General features: G+C 36.4%; 1 protein-coding gene across 14 annotated transcripts in view; it reads right to left on the minus strand.

Annotated features, from left to right (window-relative positions):
- ATRX (ATRX chromatin remodeler) overlaps positions 1–15,564 on the minus strand; it is an 85,098-nt gene that overhangs the window by 8,039 nt on the left and 61,495 nt on the right. For all 14 annotated transcript variants that reach the window (XM_084535041.1, XM_084535040.1, XM_084535044.1 and 11 more), the window contains 8 exons: positions 14,308–14,438; positions 13,923–14,011; positions 13,551–13,723; positions 11,150–11,303; positions 10,759–10,862; positions 8,640–8,748; positions 7,588–7,765; positions 5,929–6,123 (listed from right to left, as the gene is read on the minus strand). In XM_084535041.1, the coding sequence (XP_084391167.1) occupies positions 5,929–6,123; positions 7,588–7,765; positions 8,640–8,748; positions 10,759–10,862; positions 11,150–11,303; positions 13,551–13,723; positions 13,923–14,011; positions 14,308–14,438 (1,133 nt within the window). The remainder of the gene's footprint in view (positions 1–5,928; positions 6,124–7,587; positions 7,766–8,639; positions 8,749–10,758; positions 10,863–11,149; positions 11,304–13,550; positions 13,724–13,922; positions 14,012–14,307; positions 14,439–15,564) is intronic.

A 15,564-nucleotide genomic window follows, 5' to 3' on the forward strand; every position in this document is an offset into this window, starting at 1 on the left:
CCTGCAGCACTGATAAGCCCGCCTAACTGAGAAGCTCCAGGAGCCCTCAGCATTCCACCTAGGATTAATAACACAAAGCCCTCGTCCCATTGAACTTTCTGATCCACTCCTGAAACGAATCACGGTGAATGCAGTGAACGAGATGTCTTTTTGCAGCAGAATTACACAAATACCTACAGACCCAATCGATGCCAAGCCCTTCTTCTGCCAGACCTCTGTACTTTGGGAACCTTGCACTTGAGAGTCCTGACCAGTGGCTTTGCCACGACAGCTACAGAAAGTTGTTCCTGTGCATGTTTAAAGCTCAGTTGTAGTACGCAGAAGGTAAATGTAAGTAACATAAGGAACTACGTCAGTCAGGCTTTGTTTTATCCTTCTGTTATCAACTAGTCTTACTACATTTTGACCCATGCTTTCTTCTCCAGCTCTTCGAGAAAGCATTGTGTAGGACCTGCATGACTCATGGGCACAAGAAACACGTAATGGGATTTTGGGGTGGTGGGAGAGAAGGACAAGAGGGAGAGAAAAAAAGGAAGCATTAATGGGATGTGCAGAAAACATCTAGAGGAAGGGGGTGAAGAAGTCAAGGAGATATTACAAAATTAAGTTAACACGATTAAAAAGCACTCTCAACACACTGTAGCTGTACATCAGCGCGTGGAGGGTTCCAGGCCATGCATATGCATTAATTTCCATGGTAACACTACTATTGAAAATAATACTGGAATATAATCCACACTCACTTGGCCAACAGAGTCTTCAAAATGTGGTTTAAATTACATCCAACTGCGTGTTTGCTTTTCTTTGTCTAAACTTTATTTTGCATCAAATATGATGGAGCTTGAAAACTGGTATATGGAAGGTATCACTGTGTGATTTATTTCACAGGGAAGAAAAATAATAAATTCCCCTTATATATGAAAAAATGCAGCAGATGAACATTCCCTTCATTTGTTTAGCTTGTTGATAAGACAATGATTATTGTTTATAAGCTTTTAGGTGATATCCTGGTGATGACTTAAAAATTTGAAGAGAGATTTTCAAGTTAATTTTTAAAAAGGATTAATTTGTCATTTAGACAGAAATTAAATGCTATGGAGAGGTAAATGTATTAGGAAGGAAATCTTCCACAAAGGAATCTAAGTTATGCTGTAGTTCATAAAGGTGTTTTTTTTTCCTCCACTAATTTAAAATTCAATACCAAGGTTAAAAATAAAAATAAATGAAAAATAAAAGCCAGCAAATTCTTTGGGTTCTGAAATGAAAAGCCTTCCCAGAATTCACAGAACTGTCCCTTAGTACAAAAACACAATAAAAATCACGTCCTAGGAAGAACGGACAAGGAACAAGGTGCCACGGTGCCAGCTGCGAGGGGCACGAGGGCCCCTCAAGCCTATTTTGTCCTTGTCCAGCTCCCACCTCACCTGCCCTGCTCTGAAACATCGCACTGATCACGGCACCCAGATATCAGTGTCTGTGGTAAAGAACTTCGGTGGCAGCTACGTGATACCAGCCAGGTCTCCTGGATAGCCCAGGGTAATCCTTTGGGAGCTGAGCACTAAGGGTCTGAGAACCTGCTTTTAAAAAACCAAAGCAGCCTAGTCATCAGAAATCACACTGATTTTAAAAAGGACTCCAAATCTATTGTTAAATTCAGGGCAAAGTGAAATGTAGCACCCAAAAAACAGTCGCAATGCCCCGAGGAGAACTTTCTCACTTCACACTATCTTCTCCTTTTACTATTTCTGTAGAGTACCAATTTAGAGAAAGTTTTTTAGCCTCTAGTCTGTATTAGGCAATGAGTCACTACATTTGCATAAAGCTCATGGGCTATATACAGTAATTAGTTCTAATTATTTCTATACTCGAATACAATGAATTTGAATCAATGATTACTCAGTCTTAAGACACCTGTTATGCCCTTCAGACAGCACTTCTAAGGCAGTCATTTTCAAATCTGCAGGGACAGCAGATGAATGAAATGTGTTTTCAAGCAGTGGAATTTAAGACTAATTTAATAATTCAGGTGAATAACATTCACGCTAAAAATACTGTGTTGAAACCCAAGTATTTACATTCTTCAAGACGTAGCAGGACTTTGAGAGGGGCAGGGGCAGAGAAATGGCACTGTGAAGTTACTGTTGTAGTGCAGCACGCCTTTTCCCCCGAGAGGGGCGTACACTGGCTCTTAGTGCTCCTGGGCAACCTGCAGGTCTTGCTCAGACTGCGATGTGTGGAAAACTGCTGCTAAAATTAAAACTTGACATGAAACTTTGATAAGCTTCCAGGAAAACCTACATATTCCACATTTGCCGTGTGGCTTTTCATATAAAATAGCAACATTCAGCATCTTCCCCTCCACCCCCACCTATTAACAACATTTTCTAAGAAAACCCTTCTTTGACTGAACCTTGCATATTCTCATATTCTCAAGGATGTATTTTGAAAATCAAGTAGCATTCGTTTCTTCACTCACATAAAGGCTTTACTTCTTTCTTTTAAAACAATCCGCAATGAATTCTCCTAATTTTTTCATAAGAAATTGATTAAAAATATTTTTTCTTACATCAAAGCAGCTGCAAAGCGTGTCGAATCTGCAGGTTCCAAGAGCAACCCTAGTGCTCAGCTCTGAACCACTCCTCCTCAGCACACGATTCCTGACTGCTGACCTTCTAAAAGGTGGCTTCACTCAAGTCAAGAAGTAAGGTGACTTAGCAGACAACCTGCAGAAAACTTATTTCTCTAGGGTTTTCCAGAATAAGAAAACTTATTTCTCTAGGGTTTTCAGGCAGGGCATGCTGAACTTAACACAAACAAAGCGTCTTAAATAAAGGCTTAAGTTCCAGTTGCTGTGCAATTAAGGGCTGTTACAGTAACATGCTTCTGAAAGCATATCAGTCTTTATAATCCACTTTTTTCTCTCCAAAAAATGCAACAAATGCAGCGTTAAATTCATCAAATCATTTAAAAAAGATCGTTATTATAAAGGTAAGTCATGCATCTCTGCTCTAATTCCACTGAAATACAGAATAGCGAGCTTTCTGGATGAGTAAGATTACATGATTTTGATATTTATACCACCCACTGCAATGTTTTCTACAGCTGGTATTTGCTTTTTGTCGTTTATGTAGAATTTCTAGAGAATTAGATAGTGCAAAAGAAATAGGTAAATGAAACAAAAGTTAAACAAATGATACTGTAAATAAGGTATGAGCCACCGGTCAGTTAAACGGAACACAGGAGTCAAGGAACAAAGCACTGAACTGCTGCACTGGCTCACCTGTGTGCAAAGCAAGAACCTGACTGTGGATAAAATGAAAATAACAGATCCTGATCAGCTGAGAACACAAATGCAGCCAAAATAATAATAATAAAAATTGGGATAATCAAAATAGTTAAGGGGAAAGAGTTTTGTCTTTACAAATATAAAAAATGTATTAAAAAATATATATAAGAAACAAACAAAAAGTTCTGTGACATAAATTACTTTGCAACAGTTTACTACCTTGGCACTAGTCACCCAGACACCCTAAATGTTCCTATTTCATCTCTTCTTGGATGAACTATCCAGGAATCAATAATTAGACAAAGTTGCTGCTCGTGTATATATGATGCCCTTGCAGGACAGATTGCACTCCTGGCCTCAGACTGCCTGGTCCAATCCCAAACCATGAGTCATACTTTGTGCAATGACAGCTAGTGATGTCATTAACTCTCCTGAGACACATCTTTCCCAACTAACAATTCAACATCATTTCTCCACAAGCAGCCCAAAGACACGTGAAAGCACTGGCTACCACGCATGCTACAGGCAGCACTGCTCCCAGCTAGCAGAAGTCACATTCCTTCCTATGACACCTTCACACCTCACCTCCCAGTTCCCCAATTCTGCAGGAGCTGAGGGAGCTCAGCATCCCGCAGGTTTCTTCCTCACTATCGCAGACCCAAGCCTAATTCAGGGACACAAAGAAAGGGAGAAGATTATTTAGGGGCTAGCTGCCAGCCTTCCACATTCTGTGGAATCAGAATCAGGAATACAAAACCCTGCTTCCAGCAAATACATACAGAAACTGCTAAAATAAGATGAATCTACCTGATGACTTAGAGCCCTTTCAACCATCAAATGAAAACAAAACAGATGAGAAGTGTGCCCAAAGATGCACATCTCAATAACAGTAGTAATAATCCTGTTCAATACCATTTGCTAAAGCTATGGGAAAGAGCCAGGCAGAGTTCCTATACACAGATCTGCTTTGCTTCTAGCCAGGGCCGTGGTTAAAGCTTTGTATTCAACTTCACTTATATGAACCACATGTTGATGGCTAAATGGAATTAAGTACGTACTATTAATTAAACTAAAGGAACGCGTTTTAGGAGGTAAAAAAATGAATTTGTAAATTTACAAAATAGTAAAAATTGAATCTGTTATCTACAATTTACTGCTTACACTGTGAAACATCATAAGAAAAAGAGCTTCGATACAGTCATTAAAGATTATTTTCAAGGGTTTTAAATGCATGTGTAACAGCGACTAACGCTTTATAGGGCTACTGCTTCCTAAATCCCCCTGACAGCTGCATGGACACTGTAGGTGGTCGAATAAACTCCATTTCAGAGAAAGGCCTAAATATTAAGAATGCCAATGGGATGCTTAACCACCATTTATTATATTACAGTGGTCTACAGACAGTTTTGAATGAAAAGCATACCACTTTTCCTTGAAAATTAATAGATGTAGAAACTAGGAAACCTCCTTCTCCACACCCAGTGTGCAATGACCTAAAGATAAAAGCTCAGAGATGTAATCAGGTCATTAGCTGCGAGCCTTAAGTTTACTTGTTACTATTTACTAGCTCTTCACCTGGTAAGCTAAAGACAACTGCACAAGTTATACATCGATTAGTCTTTGGCAGGCCACATTACCTCAGTGTATGTGAACAACACCTAACACAAAGAATATAAAATAGATCAAGTACAAACCTTAGACTAACCTTAAATATAAACTGACTTGGAAAAAGAAAGTAAAATAAACAATCTGATCATTCTTTCCCCTGAACTTCACAGTCAGGCAGGAAAAAGAGTTACAGTTTATATTTCCAAATTAAATTCATAAATTTTTTGGTTCCCCAAGAAGTGCACAGGATACTGAGACATTACTAAGTAGCGACAATGAACCACTACTGCGTGTCGCAGCCACTACAAATAGATTAAGGCAGTGAAAACAAACTACTGTGATTGTAAGAGTCACTCCTTCATATTACCCCAGAGCACAGAAAGTCAGCGCTCTCACCATGTACAGTAAATGACTGTCTGCAAAAGGAACAAAAATGTCACTGGTCTCTGCTAGTACGGACAACACTAAAAACACATGAAAACTCTTAGCTTGTCCAATTTTTCTTCACTTAAACAATAAATATTTCTTTCCCTATCTCTACTGTATTTCTATTAATGGTCCCTACAAGAAGAGACAAAGAACTAAAAAACAAAACCAAAAACAAACACAAAAAGGTTTGGCAAAAGAGATCATGGATTAATTTGACTCACAGCCTTACCTAGGGAGATAAAAAAACAGACCCCGAAGCACAGCATCTCCTGATAGTTTTGTTATCACTAACTGAGGTAATGCTAGGTGTCACCAGCACCCACTTACGCATTCATCTTGGCTTCCAGGTTCTGTTTGTTCTAATTTAAAAACTGTCTTTTAACTGAAGATCTTTTTCTTATACTGTCAAATAGATTGAAGGGCATTAGAGCAACCACGATAGTGATCGCACATTTTATTGTGTTATCTGCAATCTACCACATTTCAAAGTAAAAAATACTGATGTGAAAATACAGCACTTCTTGCAAGACTGAATACCCCACATCCTTCAAAAGACTTTTTTGTTTCTAATAGAATATAATTCCCAGTGATCTGCACCAACTTACTTTAGGCAGCATCGGTGTATCTCTCTTCTTTTTCTTTTCTGAATTAGGGTCATCCAGCAAATCTGGCTCAAAAGTATACAGCTCTGTGAGCTCGTTCATAGTGAAATGACGTTCAACTTGCTGTTGGTCAACAACCCGGAAAGACAGCGACTGCTTTGTTACCTGTCGATCATAGATCTTATCTTCCATTGTTCCCTGGAAAACACAGTTACTCACTTTTATACAAACACCGACCTTCTGTTACTAACAGATACAGAAGAGCAAGAACAACAAAACAGTGCTCTATTTCCCTTTTTTCTTTGCTCCTTATCCACAAAGTAACCTGAAAACAATGAAGTAAACTGAAAATACTTCACTGTTTCCTTACAGAAAAAAAAAAAAGAACAAAATCCTCCTGGAAATGAATAAAAAGTAGTGTGCATTGTGTAAGCAACAGATGTCATCTAGATGTTGACAAAGTGTAAGAAACGTGTGTTATCAGTAGTGGCCTGAAGCAATCAGGTTTTGCTCTATTTCCCAAAGTATAATTATGACAAAAATGTTGATTTCCACAGCATGTACCTTTTTTGTACATTTTGCTGCTTTGGGCAGCCCATTAAAAAGGAAAACAGATACCAAGTCACTGGGGTGGAAAAGACAGGGCAAGGGAAGCAGTCAAGTCTAATTCATCATGGCTGGGTACAAACAAACTAGATCTTTGATGAAAAAAGGAAAATTACATATCAAAAAAAAAGATGACAACTACGAAAAGTATGAGAACAGCACAGCTTCTTCTAAACACTGCAACTTAAAAAGGATACCAACAGTTCAAAAGTGCACGTAGAGAAAAACAGACTGAAGCCTGAAGAAAAAAAATCCATGTCTGACAGTAACATGTTACAAAAAGTGATCTATTTAAGTTGGCGAGTGAATAATGATTTGATCATGAGTTAATTACTGTTACTGGGGAAAAAAAAAAAGTCTTCAGTTCATCCTGTGAAAGCCTCAGAACTAAGAGATGAAGCAAGACACTACCTGTCAGAAGCAATGGCATCATTACTTATAAAGACGATAGATCGGTGACCATCGGGATCATTACAAATCTTTAGGCTGTGATACAGGTTTTCAAATCACGATTGCATGCCTTTTTATGGAAAAAAAAAACATCTTTAGCTACCAGCATCTTCATTCCATTTGGATTTTCATGGATCCAAACACCAGTTTTAAGGGGTCTGTAGAAGTCAGCCACATTCCACAAGGCTACTGACAAATGACAGCCATCCTCTATGTGGTCTACACAATTAAGAATTTTTCGTAATGTACAAATGAAAGCGGTAAACACTATTCCAAGTCTGAACATGTGAATCCCTGCTAGAATTCCAGGATTTGTGAAATACAAAGTGCCAGATGAAGTGGGCTTAACAGCAAATCATTTCAGTGTTTTTTTTGTTTTGTTTTTAATTATTATTTTGCAGTGTATTTATTTATTTTACAACCATTTCCTTCAAGAGTTTTTTCAGTGATTTTGGGACAAATACTGCTATCAGATTAAGACTGGAAGATGACTGGATCAGCATGGACCTCTACAGACCTCAGCAGAAGTCCAAATAGTTACAGTTTACAAATTTGACTGCAGAACCAGAATATCACACACACAAAAAAAATCACACAGAAACCTACCTGAGCCAAAAACCTGTACACAAACACAGGTTTGTTCTGCCCAAAGCGGTAAACCCTGAAAATACTCTGGATATCATACGATGGGTTCCAAGAAGCATCAAAGATGATTACTCTATTAGCAGCCACAAGATTAATTCCAAGGGAGCCTGCTTTAGTAGAGATAATAAACAAGCGGCCTCTGGAACAGAGAAAAGTTGCAATTTTTTACTATTCTGGAAATAAATTAAATATGTATTTTTATATATTGAAACAATGTCAACTGAAAGACTGGCATGGTTAGTGTATTATTAGAATTACTGAAATGTCTGTTTATACAGAAATGCTTTTTCCTTCTACTACAAAACAATCTATTTACTGTTGTGGTACTAGAATAATATTTGGAAAACAATCAGAACAGTACCAAAATGTAGGTATTACACTTTTATAAACTGCACCTAGCAGACTTATAAATGGTGCAGAAAGCATATTTACAATACTAGAAGCATATTCTATCACTTTTCATCTTCATGTTTGAACTGACTTAGACTAGCGAAGTACCCGCATGCCAGGTTAAAAGCCATCTTTGCTACCAAACAGCATCTGCCTGTTGTAGCAGCATTGCTAGATAACCTGCCAAACCTCTCTGACCCAACGCAGGGAAACAGCTAGAGCATTCCAAAGGCAAAAGGGATAGAAATCCCAAGTCTATTTATTCTTCGTTCCTTCTCTAACATGGAAGAACCATTTCCATTGAAATTAAAAAACAAACTGAACTGCAAGGATAGAACAAAAGACACGGCTCATCTCAGCAGACAAAGAAACTCCAGCCTCAAATAGTAATATGCAATTGAGCCACAAGCATCAAAATAAAATATGCACACTGAAGAGTGGGGACAAACAACAATAACTTGCTTAGAACTACTATATGAAGCAGTTCTGTACTTGCTAGCATTGTGATGCTTTATTTACACAATGTTAAGAGGTCAATAAACTAATACAAGAAACAAAGAAACATGGAACAAAAGAGACAGAGAAAATCAAACACGTCAAATCAAACACACAAGAGATCTCACCTCACATTTGTTTCATCATTAAATTCTTCAGCCCATTTCTTTCTTGACTGAGCTGTAGTTGAGCCGTCTAAGCGATAGTAATCAATGTTTCTGAACCATTTTCCTTCACCTAAAAATGTTAAGAGTCAAATTATTAAAATGCCTATTATGTAAGTAACCAGACTGATAATGCTGAATATAAACAACTCAAAATAGCACAAAAGCAAACATGGAACATAAGATATGCTACTCTGGCAATTTAGAACAGTGGGAGAAGACTACAGGTTATTCAAGACAGAAAATCCAGGATAGAAGACATTTATGGAGAATTCAGGGGCTTTTCACAGGCATGCCTTCAGATTATATAGCGAGGATTGCATAATAAAACATAAAACGTACCATGAGAGAATATAATGCCAACTGCATTTGTAAGAATAATGTTCTACAACCTTAAACCAATTCTGTCTAAAACGATTCAAAAAGTAGACTAAATGTCAATAGCATTTTAACTTGACAAAAGCATCCAACGCCTATCACTATCCTTTTCTTCTTAAGAGTTTAATCTTGTAAAAATTAACAACTGTTATTAAATGAAACTCCTTAAAGCAGCTTTATAAAGAGCAGAATTTCAAGATGTGAAGTTATAATCAAGCTATGTTTCAAGGTTAAAATTTAGATGAAGTATTTGAGAAGACCTTAGCTTTTTTGGATGGTTCCTCTGATTTCTCACCAATTCTATTTCTATATCCACATTTGTATTGAGATGTCTTAACTCGGAGATAAGGTTACTTTTAAAAATTAACTACATCTAATCCTCAAGTATTATACTACTGGTTTTGATCTCCATAACTTTGTATTTTTAATTAACATAAACAACAGTCTCTCCCATACAAATAGCATCCATAAGTAAATACTCAAAGGAGATTTCAAAAGTCAAGGTCTAATCATTTTAGAACAGCTGTTGGAGCCTAAATATACTGTGACCTATGGCTATTCCTTGCCAGATGAAAAAAAAATATATAGAAGATTCTTCTCTCCTGAATTCAAAAGTAGCGTTTCATTTTCTTGACTACCAAGGTACATATCCACAAAATGAACCCTACTGTGCCATCAATTATAAAGAAAATAGCATTTTTAGGAGACAACACTGCTTAATTATGAGAAACAGATTTTTGAGTTGTGCCTGGAATATATATATATAAACATACACACATATATAAAATACAGTCTAATTGCTTACTGAAAGAACTATTAAAACCAGAAAAAAAGACCTTAAAATTATCTCAGACTAAAGGCAGAAACTTGAAAAAAAAGACAGCTTATAATATTTGGAGATAAATACTCAGAAGCTGAGGAAAGCAGCACGTGGGAACAATAAATCAGAAAGATACTGGAGATCTTCATCTAACTACCATGTTGATAGTACTAAGCCACTTTTCTTTTACGCAACTGTTCAACATGTTTATACTTAGAAATAAGATATTTGAAAGGAATGACAGATTCAAAGAAATTCTTCAATCCACACACACTGAGCACTGAAACTTCACATAAAAATTAACTGCATCATCAAGAGCTCTGGGAGGAAACAAAAGAAACATCCTGAACAGATGACATGTCTGGCTGGTGAGAAATTCCTTGCCACTCAAGCATCACTAGGATAATAATTAATTCAATACACTGCTCTCTTTACAGAGTCCATAAAACAATCTGCTGCAGTATACATAAAGCCCAAATTCACATTTTGCATTCAACATCAAGACACACCACTTTAAAATAGCGTAATTTTCCTTCATTATCTCTCTCCCAGTAGGAAGCATCAGAATTCGCCATGCATGAGCATACAACATCACTTCTGTACAGAATTTAATAAAATGCCTTCTCTCAATTTTGGATGATGAACATTTAATCTGCTTAGGCTACATTAAGCACAGATGATACAGAATGAAATCAGAAGCAAGAGTCCATAATGGGATAGCACAGACCTCCTGCAGAGTAGAACAGAAGTCCTGCCAGCTTCGGGAATGGCAGAGAGCACACAATGCTTCTCATGCAAACAATTATTTTAACTCCATTCCCTTTGGACCAAATAGAGACTTGTAAGAGAGTTCTTAGCTTTGTAACTGTCCAACCTGACACTCACCTTTATAAATAGGAGCCTTATCTTTGTCAGTTTTCTCCCTGTTGGCCAGCTCCAGAAAATCTTCTATCAAATCCAGTGATATTAGGGATTGGCTAAACACTAGGCTGAAAACAGAAACACAAAACCACAACATTAACCTCTGAGGTTATTTTAAATATTGTACTGCTTTACTTTTCTCCCCTGTTCACTCTGATAAAACCTTTGAAATGAACAACCCACCTAGATACAGCAAGGGGCTTTGGTGGTGTACGTGTATGGGAAAACTCCGATAAAAAGAGCACACACATTTGCTTCAAAAACCTGAGCTACAGCATTATAAAGACTGAATGAAGAACGCTAACAGATTGATGTATTTGTTAGATTGCTAAAAATGTTTCAAAAACTGACTTACACTTTGTCCCCAAGCTCCTCTGCCATTCGAAGAATTTCAAAGAGAAGCACCATTTTCCCAGAATGTTCCAACACTTCAGCATCTGCATCAGTGACGAAATCTTTGTACCAGTCTGGAGCTGGGCTACCAGGATTTGAAGATGATGTAGCTTTACCTATAAAAAACACAAACAAAAATTCAGAGATAAAGGCATTGTGTCCATTTAAATGCTTTGAAATGTCTTTATGTTGCAGAACATTTAGACAAATAGTTCTACTATCTGCAGCTTTTCCCCATGAGTATTTATCAACAGCTTTGTTTCCAACAAATAGGCATCTTTGAAAACTCATTCATGTTCCAGCAACTAAAAAGAAGCTTTTCACAAAGTGATTTTGAACCTGAAACAAACATCTGAAATTCATAGAAAGAGAATGGTCTTTTGGGTTACACCTAGGTCGTCTATCAAGATGAACTCTCAGAAGAAAGCTTTCTAATGCTACATAATACTGGTTTTCAAGACAAAATATAAACCATCTCCTCTTTCGTTATGCTCAGATTTAGAATCTTTTTCCTAATCTAATTTAGAAGACAACATAAGTATATACAGGGGAAAAACAGTAACTTTTTCCACCCTTTTTATTAATTTACAATTGAAGAAAAAAGAAGAATTGAAGAAAAAAGTCATATTCTGCCTTTTTGTGAAGTTCTTTAGGAAAGTTTCTTGCCTGCTCATCTGCTAACACACCACTACAATAACAACAGCTGCAGAACACATACATGGAAACAATCCCATTTTTAACATGTCACCATCTTAGAAATTAAATTAACTTTTTTTTTTTAATTGTTGTTAATTTGACTCCTAGAAATATAAAAATACTAGAACTATAAAATACAGTTCCTCACTGAAAACTGCACCAAAATAACTAGCAAAACCAAGTCCTTCTGGGTTTAAATCACCACTCAAGAGTGTCAGACACCAACCATGCTGATCCTTAATGATATCTGCATTATGTCTACTCTGAGACAGAGCTGAATTCAACCAGAAAAAGCTTATATTCAGCACTGTAATCAGAACCACAATGGCAGACAAGAACCATGAATTATCTTTATTTGCATTACTTAATTTCTTTTTATGACATTGCAGTTTAACCTTCTTTGCATTAGAGCGATAAAAATTGATTAGATTTATTAATGCTATATTTTTTTTTCACATAAAAACTCGTATCTTACTGAAATATTTACTTACATAGGAGAAAACGGTTCTATCTCATGGATAATTCAAAACGCTTACATTTGACAACTATGCACAGCAAATCAATTGTGACACACCAAGAAATTTCAGGTGCAAGATAGAACCGATCTTGACAAAATTCACAGTCGAGCCCTCTTTTACACAAGCTTTTAAGGAACATATTTTTCAATACCAGACCAAACAATGAACAAGTTAAGAGATTTAGTCTGACGTGACATAGGGAGTGTGCATAAGGTTTTCCTATTTCTATCCTCACCCCTACGCTTTGCAGAAAGGCCTTCAACAGCTGAAATGAAATACCAAGTTTGCCCCCAGACCTCATCTGGTACAGCATCAAATGTCTGTTTAAAAACATTAAACTGAACAAGGTTGCATGAGAGAGATGTAAAAATTTCACTGCTCCACAGACAGAAACTCATGCTTCCTATAATGCTAGTAATGAATTTAATACACTTAATCTGTATGCATACAGATTTTATGCACACACACTCATTCTCTCCCCCTCACACATTTTTGATATCTTTGCTGTAGGAATAGGGGATAAAAAATAAATTCTCTCCCCAAAAAAACACTTATTTAGGAAAGGTGATTAGGCATTGATACATCTGCTAAACACATGAAAAATGATAGTGCCAGAAAAAATAGCTTTATGATATTAGATACAATTTTAGAAGCAGATTATTGAAGGAAAAATAAAAGAAAATGAAATGTATAGATATACATAGCTTGAATACCAAGTCTTTAAAAAGGTTTCTTATGCCTCTGCATTATACCTGCTTGCTTAGTTATTTATTTCAAATTCCAGGTGCAACAAAAAAGGGCATACATATCTATTAATCATTCCATTCATCTTTCACCAACATACTAAAATAAGGATGAAAAGCATCCTAGTTATCTGTTAACCTTACTCCATTTTGTACTGACGACTTAAAAAAAACAAATCTGTTCAGCTTCTCTGTCACAAGACCCCTCACTTCTAAATCGATGCCCTTTATTTCTCCCGTAGGAGATTATTAGGAACAGCAGGAGCTGTGAGCACAGAAGCACTTCACGGATTTAAGAAATTTGTCATTTTGCAACAAAGCACAACTCTTGACAGCAGCACTCTCAAAACACATTTTCCAAATTTCAAGCTGCATCATATTTGATTTACTTGTATACTATACTCACCTTCATCTGATTTTGTAACCGACGGAGGATTGTTTACAAGTTCTTCTGCATTTCCTTCTCCACCTCCACGAGATCTTGAATTCCAAACTTTTATGACTTCTACATCATTATCACTGCCACTCCCACTGGAGCTACACTCTTTCTTCACTTTTTTCCCCTTGGATTTTTTTTTCCTATGAAGATAACATCGTACATCCTATTATTATTTTTTAAGATCATATTGCTAGAGGATATATTCTAACGGATATATATATATATATGTGTATGTATATATACACATATATATATATAAAACATTTACTTTATAGAAATCACTTAAGTTCTATTAGGGAAAGAAATCCAACAACAAACAACAAATAAAAGCTCAATTACTTTGCATAATCATCAGAGCTTAAACTCATTGAAGTTTCATCAGAATCTGAAGCTATGAAGTCATCCAGACTGTCTTCATCAAAATAGCCCTCAAAAGAGAAAAAAACAGAAATTTTATTAATTATGCTCATCCAGAAGCTCTTTTAAACCTCTAGCCATCTGCTTATTCTTCATTTGAAGAATGTTAAGTTCTACAACAGCATGGCCTTTCAAAATGTTTTAAGAGTGACAACATATCCAGAAACTAAAAATATGACAAAACCAGCAGCACGATTACCCCACAGCAACAAAGGTTTCCATTAATTTGATGAAATTTTACCTAGCATTTAGCACAGCTTGTTTGAAAAATTTCTCAATAGAGAGTATTTTGATCCATCTAATTTACCTTATTTTCTTTGCTAATATAGTCCAGCTGCAAACACCAGGGGTGAGTCCAGATTCTGCTCAACATCTGGAAATCCTGGAATAGTTTAGCTCCAGCTTTGCCTCGTCCACCTTCATTGCCACTACCTACACCTGACAATAAAGTTCAGGTATGAGAATGAAACCTTGCAGTAAGTTAGCCACATAACATTCCCCCTTTGAACAATCTGGTGGTGAAGTACTGAGTGTTCTTTCCAGATGCACATCATATTGTAACGAATGTTGTAAAAGAGATCAAATTACTCAGTCACAGGCATTTTTCTCCTAGTTAAAGTTGTCAAAATTAGATTTTCCCCTTTTTCTCGACAGTAAGAAACATGATTTCATTTTTACATAAAAGCACATTTCTTCCCAGTATAGGAAAGAATCCAAATCCTCTCTAAAGGAGTCATGTCTATGCATTTAATTGTGAAATCAGCTCTTAAAGACCAGCCCAAGCTACAAAACAAAATAAAATTTGCATCAAGTTTTCAATGAGTTTGACTTATTATTTTAAGCTACTTTTTTTTTTTCTTAAGCTTGCAACTCTGCATTAATTTGCTACAATAAAAAAATGTAAAAATGCCCAGCCTATTTGCATTGTTCAAGCACAATTTAGAGCAAAGTGATAAACTGTGCAGAGTTGAACATTTGTTGTAGTCTCAGTGACTCATTAAACAGTAAAATAACTTTAGGTTCTTGAAATTGATTGGCTTTCATATGCATTGTATCCATAATTTAAGGTATGCATACCTAGCAGAAAATAGCATTTGCTGCATCAAAATGTTTATGAAACGTTATGGCGAGGCAGGCAGTAAGCTTGTGCAGTGCATTTGCTCAACAGGTTAAGACAATCAAATAGATGTATACAGAGCACAAGTAATCAACAAAGCGACTTCTTGCTACGTTTTAATCATAAAACACAGCTTTAGAACTAACTTGTACTCCCCTAGGATGCTGGGAAACTGAATTACAAGGAAGACAAATTCTTTGGTTCAACTTGGCTAAGCTTGAGCTAATATGACAGAGAAACATCCTCAGTCAACAACTCCTACACTACAGACTTCTTGATTTTCTGTATTACAGAAGGGTTCAGATGTGATGTGTGTTCACATATTATTACAAAAGTGTTCATATACAGACATTCATTAAATGAATCAAAAAATGACAACCTTAGAATATTGCATCTAAAACGTGCATTTTGGTATATGCCTCTGTTACAGGGCACAGGAAAACAACG

The sequence above is a fragment of the Aythya ferina genome (genome assembly GCF_964211825.1).
Source record: "Aythya ferina genome assembly, chromosome: 13".
In the NCBI taxonomy this organism is placed as follows: domain Eukaryota; kingdom Metazoa; phylum Chordata; class Aves; order Anseriformes; family Anatidae; genus Aythya; species Aythya ferina.